We start from the raw sequence: 14768 nt of genomic DNA, 5'->3' as shown, positions 1-14768 counted from the left end.
AGCTGGAGGAGCCGAGCCGGTGACCCGGCCGCTCAGCGGTGGTACAGGAGCTGTGGCGACGGGACGTGACGTCTCCGTTCCCTCCTTCAGGGAACGAGGGTTACCATACGTAACCGAGACGTTTTTATTTTAGTTAACAACCACATTGTATGAAAATGAGAAGCAGTATTTTACATAATAATAATAATACATTTATATGTGTAATTTCTCATGAAATGATCTGAGCTGCTTTCCACATTATCTGTAGAGCTCTGTAAATCCCCTGAGTAATTAAAGAGCAATCAAACGAGCGTCCACACGTCTGAATGTCTAAATGCCACATTAATGATAAACGCCATAAGCAGGATCATCTGTCTTTATTAATTTCAGCGATGCTCACCAACAGATTCATAGTTAAAATCCAGTAGAGGAATGATTCTTCAGGTGATGTTTGTCTACAGTGTAATTAGGACATCAATAAATATCAACACCGAAGAATATCAAGAGTTTTCTGCTCATTATCAGGATCGTTATTCAATCTGTTAGTATTTAATTAGGCCTAATGAGTGATGCTCAACAAATCATTCTGCGCTCAGAGACGGCAATGGGGAGTTTTCTGGAGGTGGTTGGGGATGGATATGGGCTGAGTAAGACCTCGGTGTGGCGGTGTGTTCACTACATCTTGCTCCGTCACGCCACCGATTATATAGCCTACGTATGCCTTTCGCCAGGCACGAAGAGATGGAGGCACATCAAGGCTTTCATGCCATTGCGGGTGTCCCGTGACTACCTTTAGTTAAGATATACCTTTAGAGTCTTCGTAGCGAGCTAAGAGACAACGTTATCGGGAAACGCAGCCCAGGTCAATTCACTCAATCACGCAAAGTATAGCTTCTATTTGATGAGAGAAAGATTAAAATCTCAAACTGTTTGCCCAGCATTCGAATCAACTGCACATTTCAAAAGAACAATAAATCATGCACAATCTGATGGCATAGCTTCCGCTCAAATCAGCCATTATTTTTCATGAAAGCCTAATGCATACTAATGCTCGTGTGCTGGAACATACTCAGCAATGCATTAGTGCTGGAGGAGTCAAATACTGCTGGGACCCTGTACAACTTGTGTTAGAGTAATTAAGATTTTGTCATTTGAATCTGTTTGCGCTTCACTGGCTGCCCTTAAACTTTAATTATGATGCATGATGATTCACATCAGGAATAGTCTAATTGTTTCCTTGATCTTTTGAAAGTTCAGTGTAGTATGAAATCATTGTAACTTTTTGCAGAACTCAAAACTTCTTGTCAGTCCATAAAGAGCTGCGAAACGACTCGCTCTGTTCAGAAACCCAAGTATATAACCGCATGACTGCACACATTTACATGTTAATCCATATTCAGTAGACTGAAGGAGACGAGACGCTATTACTGCTCAACACTGAAAGCAGAACTCTTACTTCAGATGTTGTACAAAATATAGTAAAAAAAAAACATTGTGCAAGCTCTTCAAATCAGTGTTGTTTTAGTATTTGTTATTTATTTATTTAAAAATATATTATTTATACTATTTAGTTTTCATTAATATTTTTAATCAGCTTTTTTTTGGCAATTTTTATATGATTTTGTCTTTTTTTGGGGGGGTGGGGGGGTTAATAATACTATTTAGGTTTAATTAATTTATTTATTTTCCCCCAGTTTTAGTTAAATTGTAGTTGTTATTTATTTCCATTTGGTCATTTTAATTAATTCTTTATTTATTTATTTAAACTTTTCTAATTTTCATTCAGTTTAAGTTTTTCATCTGATATTTATATTTTATTTTAGTTTCATTTCAGCTTTATTCCAATTAACAAAAATGTTTTAGTTTTAGCTTTAGTTACCGATAATTCAACTTAATATGTTTCAATGTGAATGAGAATCCCAGGTATTTTGGATAATAAAACAAAAATACAATGTTACTTTATTTTATAAACCATAAAAAAATCATACAATTTCATCAGTATATTATGAAATATATTTAAAGGAGACATATTATGCCCCTTATTACAATATGTAATATACGTCTCTGGTGTCCCCAGAATGTGTCTGTGAAGATTCAGCTCAAAATACCCCACAGATCATATATTGTAACATTTAGACAATTAACAATTATAACATTACTGTTTTTCGTGCCTGTCTCTTTAAATGCAAATGAGCTGCTGCTCCCCGCCCCCTTTTCCTTAGATCTGTGTGGCAGCAGCAATATACAGTAAATAAATAAATAAATGCACTGCTCTGTTGTCTCCTCTGAGGCTGGGACTCTAAACAGTGTTCTGTGCTCGTCTGTGCAGCCAAACACAGAACAGTTAGCATGTTTTGCTCAAACTTTCGCCATGGCATTAGAGCTAGTACACCGTTGTCACTTGTGAAATCAAAATGATGGCGCCGTGGGTGTAAACTTGCAGATAAAGGGGCGGTGATATTATAATGAGAGCCACGTCACCAAGGGAGCGAAATCAGATGCGCTCGTTTTCTCAGACGCTTGCAGAAAAAGGCTTAACAAAACAAAGTTACTGGGTTAATCTTTTTCACGTTTCCTTGGTTGGTAGATGCACCGGGTACCTGATTATAGCACTTACAACCTGGAAAAGTCCGATTTTCATGATACGTCACCTTTAAACAATTTTATAGAATCAATATGAAAGTCATATGGCAATATGTATGCTTTTTAAGTGAACCATCCCTTTAAAATGTTAGATGGCTGCATATATTAAAATAACTTTGGCTTTATGTTTTATGTCTGTGATTCATTTCGTAAGAAACGTTATTAGAAGACAGTATCTTACCTAATGAGGTCTAAAGTTCCTGAAGGGAGCGATCTGTTAGCGTTCACTTTAATCTCAATGGAAGTTTCTCGGCTGCTTCATGAAGTACACAACCTGAAGATGGAGAAAAATGAGTCCATTTCACAGCCTCAAAAACAATCGTTCACTGCTTAAACATCTACTATAATATATTGAAATACTCAAAGTATATATATTGCTTTAAAACTAGTTTATTTCATATAAACTACTTTTGACTGTCCATAATAACAGTGTAGTTCCAGCATCTTCCAGCAGGTGCTTGTGAGCCAGTTCCTGACCTTTGACCTTACCGTTCCTGAAGAGGTCAGAGGGGTCAAGCCGTAGGCCAGCTGCATATACCGCCATGAAACTGTAATGCAATGCTGAAATCACAAACAAAGTCTTGAGAAAATTAATATCAGAATCACACGATAAACTGTTGCCTACTTCAAGCTTGAAAGCAAATGAATAATAGCCAGAGGCACTCTGAACAAACACTCAAATAATTTGTCGTGTTCATGTATATTTATACAAAGTACAAACATTCTTTGACTGACACACAAAATAGTTTTCTAGTTGTTTTAGGGTTTTAATATTCATCTGAATAGAGCCACTGTGGCCTGGTTGACACAAAACAGACTGTTGCATTTTCTTTCTGTTCTTGGGTTTTGTTAGCGTATACTCGTTAAATTATGATGACGAGTTTATTATAGCGCTGTCATGATCTTCTTCTGACTGTGACACAGAGATTTATGTTCTTTAATGATTTATTGTATGCGCAATTTCCATCCATTATTGAGCCACACTTTGAGCCGGGAAGGAAAATATCACTCACAGACTCTCACATTTATGTCTTTTTTATTTGAATTATTATTGTTAGTGTCATTATTAGTATAAGCTTACAGTAAGTGAACATCAAGTAAACATGCAATATTTACAGTTGTTCTTTAATTGCCCTCCATCATCTATATGCACATGTTACATTATACACACATATTCACAATCAGGATGCTCGAGAGCTTCAGAAACCAACATAAACAGTCTGGATCTGTGAGATCAGCCTGAAAACAGCGTCTGAAATTCACTGGGGTGTCTTTATGATTGATAACATGACGATGATGGAACTACATGCATTAAGGGGAAAGTAAGGGAACTATATAAATAACGGGAAAGTACCCCAAGACATAGACAGCCTTGCCATCAAACACGGGTCAGTTTGCAGGTTAGAATTGTAATAGAAGAGCTAAACAAACAGGTTATTGATCAGGTAATTGTGGTCTGTTTTAGGAGGATTTCTAGACATATGAAATCTTTGGCTTACATGTTTGGCACTGTCATCATCATCCTCTCATCGTCCTATTCACTGGAACAGAGATTATTTATTAGCAATGCATGAAGATTTCACATGGAGCGTGTTAAGCTGCTTTCTAATATTGGAGTAAATATAATTAAACCTTACAGGGATGCTAATAAAATCTAAATTGACGTGTCATACAATGGGAATCATTAAAGAAAAATGTGATCTATTAATTCAGAATATGCATCAGTGTTATTTTAGTATCAATGAGATACTATTATATTTTTAATAATATTCAGAATTTGTTTTTATATTTTTCATTTTCATTTTAGCTAAAGGTTTAGTCATTTTATTGATTTTTAATCATTGTATTGTTTTTTTAATGTCTATACAGTTTTTTTTATTACATTTTATTTTTATTTTAGTTATTTTAGGACATCGAGTCACACTAAATGAAAATGAGAAATGTTTTTAGCTGCAATAAACTTTTTATTTTTTTATTTTACCGTTTATTTCAAGTACTGATTTTTATTTTATTTTTTTAAATGGTTTTAGTTTTAGCTAATGGCAATAAGCCTGATATGCATATACAGTAAATGACAAGTTATTGCATTAATTCTCAACTTGGCGAATTAAAAACAACCTTAGAATAAACACCAAGAAGTTCCATAAATATAAAGTTACATGTCAATATTAATGTATTATTACACTAAATAGTACCTTAAAGTGGTAAAGAAACATGCATTAAATTGAAAATCAAGCACTTTGTAGTTTTAAATTCTGAACGGAAGGCATTCGACGTGAAATTAAGGATCCGACTGCATGCCGACGGCAAATGCTCAAAACATCTAAATGAAGCCAATTAAAAGTTACAAAAATAGCAGATCCATTTGAGAGCATCAACAATCCCAAATGAAAAAAAGTAACCTAAACGAGGTCCAGAAAGGAAAATCCATCCATTCATCTGATCATTACGACATCAAACACTAATAAAAACCCAATTGCAAATAAAAGATGAGCATTCACAGCTTAGAAAAGAGATCTGGATCATGTCAGAAGGGGGCAATAGTGTGCCACTGCCTGTGCTTATTTCACCCGTTTTAAACAAAAGCGTAATTTCATATAATATATCAGTTTAATACTATAGTTAAAACCATAACCCAAAGTGTTCAATCCAGTTTAGCATGGGCTGTAATCCATTCCACTAGAGCTTTAAATCGCAGATGCACGTCCCAAAGAAATTCAATGTATTCCAGATAGTTTAGCATCAGTCGCCACATGCAAGTCCGTGGCCTTTGGTCCGGTCCGTATCCATCCCGTATAGAGTCCACAAACACCTCTGAATCATTAAAGCCAAGTCGCATAAAGAGTTTACACGGCCCCTGCGATCCACCGATCCCGTAATGTGCAAGAAAGCGGCCGAGGCCGGAGGATTTATGGAAGCAATAAATGGGGAGCGATAGCTTCTGTCTGCCCTCAACACCGTAACTCAAACTCGAGAAGCACAGATATGCGAGGAAGACACGTTAGAGGCATTACAGTGTGGAAAACACAGACACGAGTGAAGGAAAACAGACTGTGATGGACTAAAGAAGAGCAGTCGGTGTGCTTAAAGGGATAGTTCACCTAAAAATCACTATTTACTAGCCTCATGTATCCAGCAGCTCTCGAATCTCATTCACACTTGTGTACAATTCAAATATGACGTGTTGTGCCTGATTAAATGTCAACTAGGGCTGCAACACACACTTATTTTGATACTTGATAAATCTAATGATTATTACGACTAATCATTGATTATTTCACCGATTAATCAGTAGCCTTTGATCGATTATTCACTAAAATATTGAGTTTTACTGTACATATTAATATACATATAGAGCTGCTTGATAGCAGAAAATCAAGTTGTAATTGTAACTGAAAGCAACACTGACACTGTTTTTTCATGTTTAATACTGTAAAGCTGCTTGCTTTAAAGCAGTCTATTGTAAGTGTCATAAATAAAGGCAACAAATAAACAATAAACGTGCACTACAATCAGATGCTTTCTTAACCGCTGTTTTCTCATGGCTGTCATTTTTGCTGTTTATGTTGTTATTGAAAGGAAATACACAGCATATATTTACATATTCATCTAAACGCCGCTCTCAGCTAACAATAAAGTACTGCTTGTGTATATAAAATGTATTTTTACACCTAAGTGAAGAATGCAGAAGAACTTGGGGCCTTTACACATGACAGCATTTTTTGTTTGCAGTTTTGTAAAACATTTCCACACTCGACTGGTTCCATTTCGATCGCATGTCTCATAAGCGTGTCTTCATCTGTTGGACTGATGAACTACAGTGCCACACTACTACAGGCCCTTATATTAGGTCATGAGATCAAACACTATTCCCCAACAAAAATATTTTACTGTTGATGTTGTCGATAATATCATCCAATCACTTCAGCCCTAACGTCAAGGACGAGACAGATTATGTAAAACCTGCTGTCATATTTGAATTGACTGCAAATGGAAGTGAGATTCGAACAGTCATACAGGTTTTCAGTGGACGTGAGGGTGAGTAAACAACATTGTTTTCCTCTTTGAACGAACTACACCTTTAGGATATCAACTTGTTAGGCCCTTTCTGATAATATTTTACTGCATTGTACTGTTTCAACGACTCCCAGCCAATGATGATGAACACTCACACGCACAAATGCACATAAAAGATGTGAAAACTGACAGTTTCTAACAATCACATTCACACGCCTTCAAATAGTACATTTCTCCTCATTTTTTTCTCTTGTGATAAAACCTAGTGATTTGGGGATGTTAAAGTCAACAAAGTCCCAACGATGGTGCTTCTTTATCAAATCCATCATTATTTGCTATTATTGCTATAACCTCTATTACATTAACATTTACCAGCATTAAACGACTCTGTTAATTATGGCCAATATTTCAGAAAGGCTGCATTAGCTACAACAGCAGTCTAAACCAATGACTAGTTACTTGACTACTGGTTAAGATTAATATTATCTAATAGCCCACAGCCAAAATGATTTCAATGGAAAAGTTTTAATATCTATTTCCAGTAATCTGATGCTAAAATTCACATGCATTTTCCTCAATTTATCTTTAGTTATTCAGAGGATTTAATCATGGGAACCACTGTCGAGATCCAGGGTCAAACATCCACCATCAGCCACAACAAACGCCAAACCTGTCAGTGAGATGCATATGGGACAATATGGATACTGAACTATTTCTCCTCACTATTTTACAGGTTGTGTTCAATGCAAGTTAATCTCTGTCAACAGCATCTGTAGCACATTAAAGATGGTAAACACTCCAAATTTCACACAATAAACAGACAGAACATTTTCCATGCAGAAAAAGCGACTCACAGGAATTATGTTCCTAGTTTTATCCACCTAGAAAAGTAATCCACTGCAAGAATGACAATAACAGGGATTTACTGAATAATTCAAAAAGTTGACATTTCTGCTTTTACGTGCTGCTCTGTTTACTGCCATTGTAAGTGCTATGGTAACAGTAGTAATGGAGATTATAGCACAAATGATAATTATAGATCTATAGTATTAGCAGATATCATTCTGAATAATCGTATCGGTAGATATCATTGTGAATAATCTGCTATTGGTATCGGCAGATAATCTGAATAATCGTATCGGCACATATCATTCTGAATGATTGGCTATCGGTATCGACAGATATCATTATGAATAACTGGCAATCGTTATCGGCAGATATTATTCTGATCTGAAAAATCACTATCGGTATCGGTAGATATCATTCTGAATAATCACTATCGGTATCGGCAGATATTATTCTGAATAATCACTATTGGTATCGGCAGATATCATTCTGAAAAATCACTATCGGTATCGGTAGATATCATTCTGAATAATCACTATTGGTATCGGCAGATATTATTCTGAATAAACACTATCGGTATCGGCAGATATTATTCTGAATAATCACTATCGGTATCGGCAGATACTATTCTGAATAATCACTATTGGTATCGGCAGATATCATTCTGAATAATCACTATCGGTATCGTCAGATATTATTCTGAATAATCACTATTGGTATTGGCAGATATTATTCTGAATAATCACTATTGGTATCGGCAGATATCATTCTGAATAATCAGCTATCGGTGTTGGCAAACATAATTCTCCATAATCGGCTACAGGTATTGGCTGAGAAATGTAATATCGGTGCAACCCTAATAATTCTCCTTCTCTGTTGAGTCTCTACTGGTATTTCAGACACACTCTATCGTACTTACTAACACACAGAAATTATTCAACATGATGTGCTGGTTAAAAGTACAGGTAGTAGGTCCAGTAGAGCAGATTAACGATGATGAACGACAGTGGGAAGGTTAACCGTGAGTAGTTGTCTATATAATGTGGGTTTTCCACATGACAGCAGTTAATGGATCTCAGGATCTTCCTCAGGACGGAGATATTTTTGGCACAGCGGCTAAAGAGCTCTGCTGGGGCCTCGGCAGTCTTGGGTTCGCTGGTGGTCGGGCTGGAGGGTGCGAGGCCAGGCTCTCCGCCGACGGTGGGCGTGGCTGCCGGAGCGTCTTTGCGCCGCTTTATCCGTGAAGAATTGCTGGCGATGGTGGTGACGATGCCATTCATCTCCTCCTTGCACTCGTGCATGTGATGACCGTACTGACAGAAAGAAACACAGAGACGAGAGAAAATGAGCAATGAAATTCAACATGAAAATCAATAAGACCAAAAGTGTGATGAGATGATGTCAACAATAAATGATCACGATGATGATGATGATGATGACAATAACAATAATGACTATAATTTACATTTTAATAATTTGTGAGTGGTTCTTACCCATGCAAATGTCACATTAAAGGGATAGTTTTCCAAAAATTTAAATTTGCTGTTAATTTACTTATTACTTTATCCAAGATGTAAGTGACTTTTTTCTACAGTAGAACAGTAAAGAAGATTTTTAGCTGAAACCGTGGTCCTTGGTGATTAAAAAAAATGCAAGTTAGTGGCTGACCATCTTTGAGAATAGAATTAACACAAAATGAATCCCCGTGGCTCCTGACCATATATTAAGGTCGTATAAAAAGAAATGATTTGTCTGTGCAAGAAACTGAAAATTATTTACAGCATTATTATCTGTAATCCAGAGAGGCAATCGTGTGTCTGGAGTGATGCCCGGTTCATGAACGAATCATTCTTTTGAACTGATTATTTTTAGTGAACTAGTTGAACCGATGAGCCGCTGATATGAGCATGTGTGAACCGAACACTTAAATGAAGGGGCCAAATAAAAGTTTTATGGTTTCTCATTATTTACGTAAAAATGTGAGCTGACGAAGACAAGTTTATTCACTTTATATGCTTTAGACATGTAGAACAACTGAGTTTCACATCACAATTGGGTGCTTTAATAATATAATAACGCATACATGACGTCATTGCATGATTATGTAAACAAATTAGTGAATTCATTGAAACGAACTCTGAAAGAATCAGTTCGAGGAAAAGAATCAGATTTTAGCGTTTGCCTGAGGCTCTGGATTACTGGTAATAATTAGAGCCCGACCGATATGGGTTTTTTGGGGCCGATTTTTATCTGCATTATATGTTCTGTAAAAAATATTTTCATATCGGCGGCATATTCGCCGATACCGATATATCGGCGACAGGCTCATATCGGCCGATAATATCGGCAAAACGATATATCGGCCGGCTCTAGTAATAATGATATAAATAATGATCAGTTTCTTGCAAAGACTGATCGTTTTGCTTCATAAGACCTCAATATATCGTCAGGAGGCACTGGGATTCATTTTGCATTTCTTGAAATGCTTTTTTATTCTCAAGGATGGGCAGCCAAAGACTTGCATTTTCTGAATCACCAAGGCCCATGGTTTCAGCTAAAAATCTTCTTTATTGTTCTATTGAAGAAAAAAAGTCACCTACATCTTGTATAGTCCGAGGGACAGTAAAGTCAGTGAAGTTTCATTTTTGGGTGAGCTATCCCTTTAAGACTCAAAGTAAAGTATGAGCAATAATGATGCTTACCTTAGAAAACAGCACAGACGATGATGAACACACTATGATGATGATGATGATGATGATGATGTTCCTCTCTTACCATAAGCGCGTTGTTGCAGTCGGGGTGGTTTAGTGTGCAGAAGTGGGCCACGGCGTACTCTATCAGCGCTCCAAAGATGAAGCTGAAGCAGATGCCCAGGTACACGTCGATGGCCTTGATGAAGCAGTTGGCATTGGGCAGAGATGTCCGCGCACCCATCATCAGTGTGGTCATCGTCAGGACAGTCGTCACGCCTGTAACACGCACCAATAAGACACACGGAGTCAGCTGAGACGCTTGTCTGCCTGGTTATGAATAGGGCTGAAATGATTAGTCGACATTATCAACAATAAAAAAAATAGTCGACAAATATATTTGTCGAGTAATGGTTTGATCTCATATGTATGGAAGCCCGTTTCCGCCACTGAATAAAAAAATAAAAAAGGTAATTGCGACTTTTTATCTCGTAATTCTGACTTATTTTCTCATAATTGCATGATACAAACTCGCAATTCTGACTTTTTTTCTCATAATTGCGTGATATAAAGTCAGAATTGCGTGATTAGTCACCCCCCCCCCCCCTAAAAATTGGACTTTACCTCGCAATTGCGTGCTATAAAGTCAGAATTGTGAGAAAAAAAGTCAGAATTGTTAGTTTATGCCTCGCAATTCTGACTTTATAACTCGCAATTCTGACTTTATATCTCGCAATTCTGACTTTATAACTCGCAATTGCGAGTTTATATCTCACAATTCTGTGAAAAAAAATGCAGAATTGTAAGATAAAAAGTCGCAATAACCTTTTTAAAATTTTGTATTCAGTGGCGGAAACGGGCTTCCATACATATGACCTAATGAAAGAGCCTGCAATAATGTGGTTTGACCAGTGTGGCGCTGTAGCCCAAAACTGTAATTCAGCCCTCCTGGATGCAATTCAAGAGAAGACAGCACTTCAGAGCAAACTCAGCTGAACCTGAAGCTGCCGAGTGGCATTTGTATGAATATGTAAATATATGCTGCATGCTTTCCTCTCAATAACGAAATACACACAACAAAAACTGACAGCGGTGTGAAAGCAGCAGTTAAAAACACATCTGATTACAGCGATGTGGATGTTTGCACGAGCTCTGCAGTTCAGTACTCCAGTAAAGTCCAGTCACGTCCAGTCATGTTTATTTGTATAGTACTTTATGCAATAGATAGCCTTAAATCAAGCAGCTTTACAGTTTTAAACATGAAAAACCAGAGTCAGTGTCGCTTTCAGTTAGAATTACAACTTGATTTTCTGTTATAAAGCAGCTCTCCAGTGTGGAGCTAGCTAATGATAAAATCTTTTTATTAGTGGGGAAAATTTTTTTTTTTTAATTAAAAATATAGTTTGGTTTGCAGAGATCAAAGCTTGATCTAGCTCAGGACTGTTTTGATTATCATAACCCTGTAAGGTATTTTAAGAGAGATTATGTTGTGAATAAAACAGTTTATCCAAAAATAAAACGTCTTATCACTTAACATTATTTTGTTTCTTATCCAGATGACTTACAAAAGGAGATGTTAGGCAGAATGATGTGTCATTCAGTTACTTTTCATAAAGCTAATTAAATGGTGAATAAGAGAGTTTCTCTGTCTGTCATCTCATTTTGTGTGCCAAATATATTTATTTGTATAAATTAATTATATAATAATTGTAATTACATAATATGATTTTCAAAAGCTGAAGTGATTACCTTTATTTATTTGTTAGAATATGTATAACTCAATATTTTAACTAATTGCAAAAGCTGAAAAATCAAAGTCTACTGATTAATTAATTGAAGATTTATCGATTAATCGTTCTAATAATCGTTAGATTAATCGAGTATCAAAATAATCGTTTGTTGCAACCCTAGTTCTGAACTGTTGAGTGTTTATGAGTCATAACACAATTAGCTTTTGCTGTTATTATATTGTATGTGTGGTTACTAAGTATGTTCTGTGTGGCTACTACACTGAAAAAAATGGTGTAGATTTACTATGAAACAATTTTCACTCTGAAATGGTCAGTAAATGTTACTGGCAAGTAGCACATTGAATGTGATGAACATGAAGCCTGAAATAGTATTTTATTTTAAAACCAATAATCTTTGTTTTATTGTATCCAATCAATCACCATATAAAATGTATTAGTATAAGGACCTACATTATGTTTTATCTACACATCTTTCTTCAGTGTAACATTCTAGTGGAATAGTTTGAGCCTATCTCAACATATTTAATTTTTCTTAAATATAAATTGCACAGCCAATGAAACGCATCACCGTACCTATGCAGATGCGAGCGGGGACGGATGACTGGCTGATCCAGAAAGAGACCCAGGACAGCACCACCAGCAGGCTGGATGGCACGTACGTCTCCAGGATGAAGTACAGGATACTCCTCTTCAGCTCGAAATGAAAAATCAGCTTGGGATAATTTCCTGGGAAGAGATTCAAAGTAGTGATGTGAAATGCTAATGCTGTCCGTCCCAAGTAAAAATCTTCAAGACCATCAATAAATCAGAGATTAAGAAGTTATTGGAGTGGTTTGTACACACTGTAAAGTTTCAGGAGTGCCAACCATATCATTATCATTGCAGGTTTATGTGTGTATGGAACAGAACTCACTCTCGTAACTGCGATGATTGACACCATAGCAATGTTTTGGTATCCGCTATTTCAACCAAAGTAATAATACAGCAACCAAAGACTTATTATGTTCACCGATTTTAACTAAACCACTGTTGACAGAGGAGTCAAATGTGTCCCTGCAGCACAAAAGCAGTCTTAAGTCGCTGGGGTATATTTGTAGCAATAGCCAACAATACACTGTATGGGTCAAAATTATTGATTTTTCTTTTATGCCAAAAATCATTAGGATTAAGTAAAGATCATGTTCCATGAAGATATTATGTCAATTTCCTACCGTAAATATATCAAAACTTAATTTTTTATTAGTAATATGCATTGCTAAGAACTTCATTTGGACAACTTTAAAGGTGATTTTCTCAATATTTAGATTTTTTTTTGCACCCTCAGATTCCAGATTTTCAAATAGTTGTATCTCAGCCAAATATTGTCCTATCCTAACAAACCATACATCAATGGAAAGATTATTTATCCAGCTTTCAGATGATGTATAAATCTCAATTTTGAAAAAATTTACACTTAAGACTGGTTTTGTGGTCCAGGGTCACATATTTGTTTAGGTTTGAAAGGCTACTTTGTAGAGTGTGCTCTTGAGTGGTTGACATGTCCACTTATTATAAGCGACGCTTATTAAGCATCTTTGGGCTTATTGTTTGAGCTTGGCTCAATAAGCGATCCAGCTTAGAGTCAATAAAGTAGGCAGGTGCAGGTCGCGATATTTTGGTATGTGACTTATTTCCAAGCATCTGGATTTGAGTTTATTATGGGCTTGTTCTTACTTGCTGTTCTTTTCTAGCAAGATCTGGCAACATTAATAAGTCAAAACGTACTCTGTGACAGAAAACACACAACTCTGATACATGTTTAAATACGCCATTAACAACTAGTTGTTCAGTTCGGTTCCGTACACACTGTATAGAATTTCTGTAAACGTTGTTCTCACTGCCTGCATTTTTCAGGAGTCAAGTTGATTGCAGAATGCGTTTGTCACTCCTTTAAATTACTGAACTGTGTTTACAGAACAGGAATAGGGTTGCAAAAAGGTGGAAAATGTCCAGTACATTTCGGAAACATTCCAGGAGTTTTTGGAATCTTCCAGGGATTTATGGAAAGTTTCCGGAAATTTACCGGATATTTTCCACCCCTTTGCAACCCTAAACAGGATTAAGCACTAAAAGCTGAATTTACACCCAAATTCAGCTGCAGTGTGTACATAGCCTATGCCACTCTTAAAATAAGAGGAATGATGGTCATTTTGAAATATGAGAGCAAATTATTGTTCTGGAGTCACTGCTGAACTCACAAAGCAATAATCTGCCGTAAACAAGAAACATGGCCACTTCAGTGTCATTTCTGATGAAGCAGGTGTTATTATCTGGCGTTGTTTAATAAGCTGCTCCACAGACGTTAGATGTGTGACTGTGGTGTGTTTGTGGTCTTGTGTACCCGTCTCATATACGGCCTCGGATTCTGAGGTGTAATGATCCTCTATGGTGTACTGAGCCAGTCTCAGCGTGTCCAAACCGCTCACAGAGTCGTTCCCACGCGCCCAGTAAAACATCACGTCATTGACGTTATAACCCCCTGTGAACAGATAAACAGCATATGTAAAAATCACACTTTCATACGTGGGAAATAAATCAGATATGTCTCGTCGTATACATCAACATTGCATGGTCAATTTACCCTTGAATCATACGATACAAAGACAATTTATGAATTGCACTATATACTGTAAGTTTTACACTGAAATGGGCAAAAATATACACTACCGGTCAAAAGCTTGGGATTGGTAAGATTTTTTAATGTTTTTGAAAGAGTCTCTCTTCTGCTCACCAAGGCTGAATTGATTTGATCTAAAATACTGTAAAATTGTGAAATATTATTACAATGTAAAACAGCTGTTTT

The 14768-nt window shown here is 36.5% G+C and overlaps 1 protein-coding gene across 1 annotated transcript in view; it reads right to left on the bottom strand.

Annotated features, from left to right (window-relative positions):
- Window positions 1–7221: 7221 nt before the first annotated feature.
- The window catches only part of LOC107689348 (gamma-aminobutyric acid receptor subunit pi), a 79811-nt gene continuing 72264 nt past the window's right edge, over window positions 7222–14768 (bottom strand). The window contains exons 9-10 of the mRNA XM_016487302.1: window positions 10261–10454; window positions 7222–8798 (exon numbers count right to left, since the gene is read on the bottom strand). Coding sequence (XP_016342788.1) covers window positions 8439–8798; window positions 10261–10454 — 554 coding nt within the window. The 3' untranslated portion in view covers window positions 7222–8438. The remainder of the gene's footprint in view (window positions 8799–10260; window positions 10455–14768) is intronic.

This window comes from Sinocyclocheilus anshuiensis, unplaced genomic scaffold (genome assembly GCF_001515605.1).
Source record: "Sinocyclocheilus anshuiensis isolate Anshui unplaced genomic scaffold, SAMN03320099.WGS_v1.1 scaffold709, whole genome shotgun sequence".
NCBI lineage: Eukaryota > Metazoa > Chordata > Actinopteri > Cypriniformes > Cyprinidae > Sinocyclocheilus > Sinocyclocheilus anshuiensis.
The sequence above is the reverse complement of the archived record's forward strand: the minus strand, read 5'-3'. Positions and strand labels throughout refer to the sequence as shown.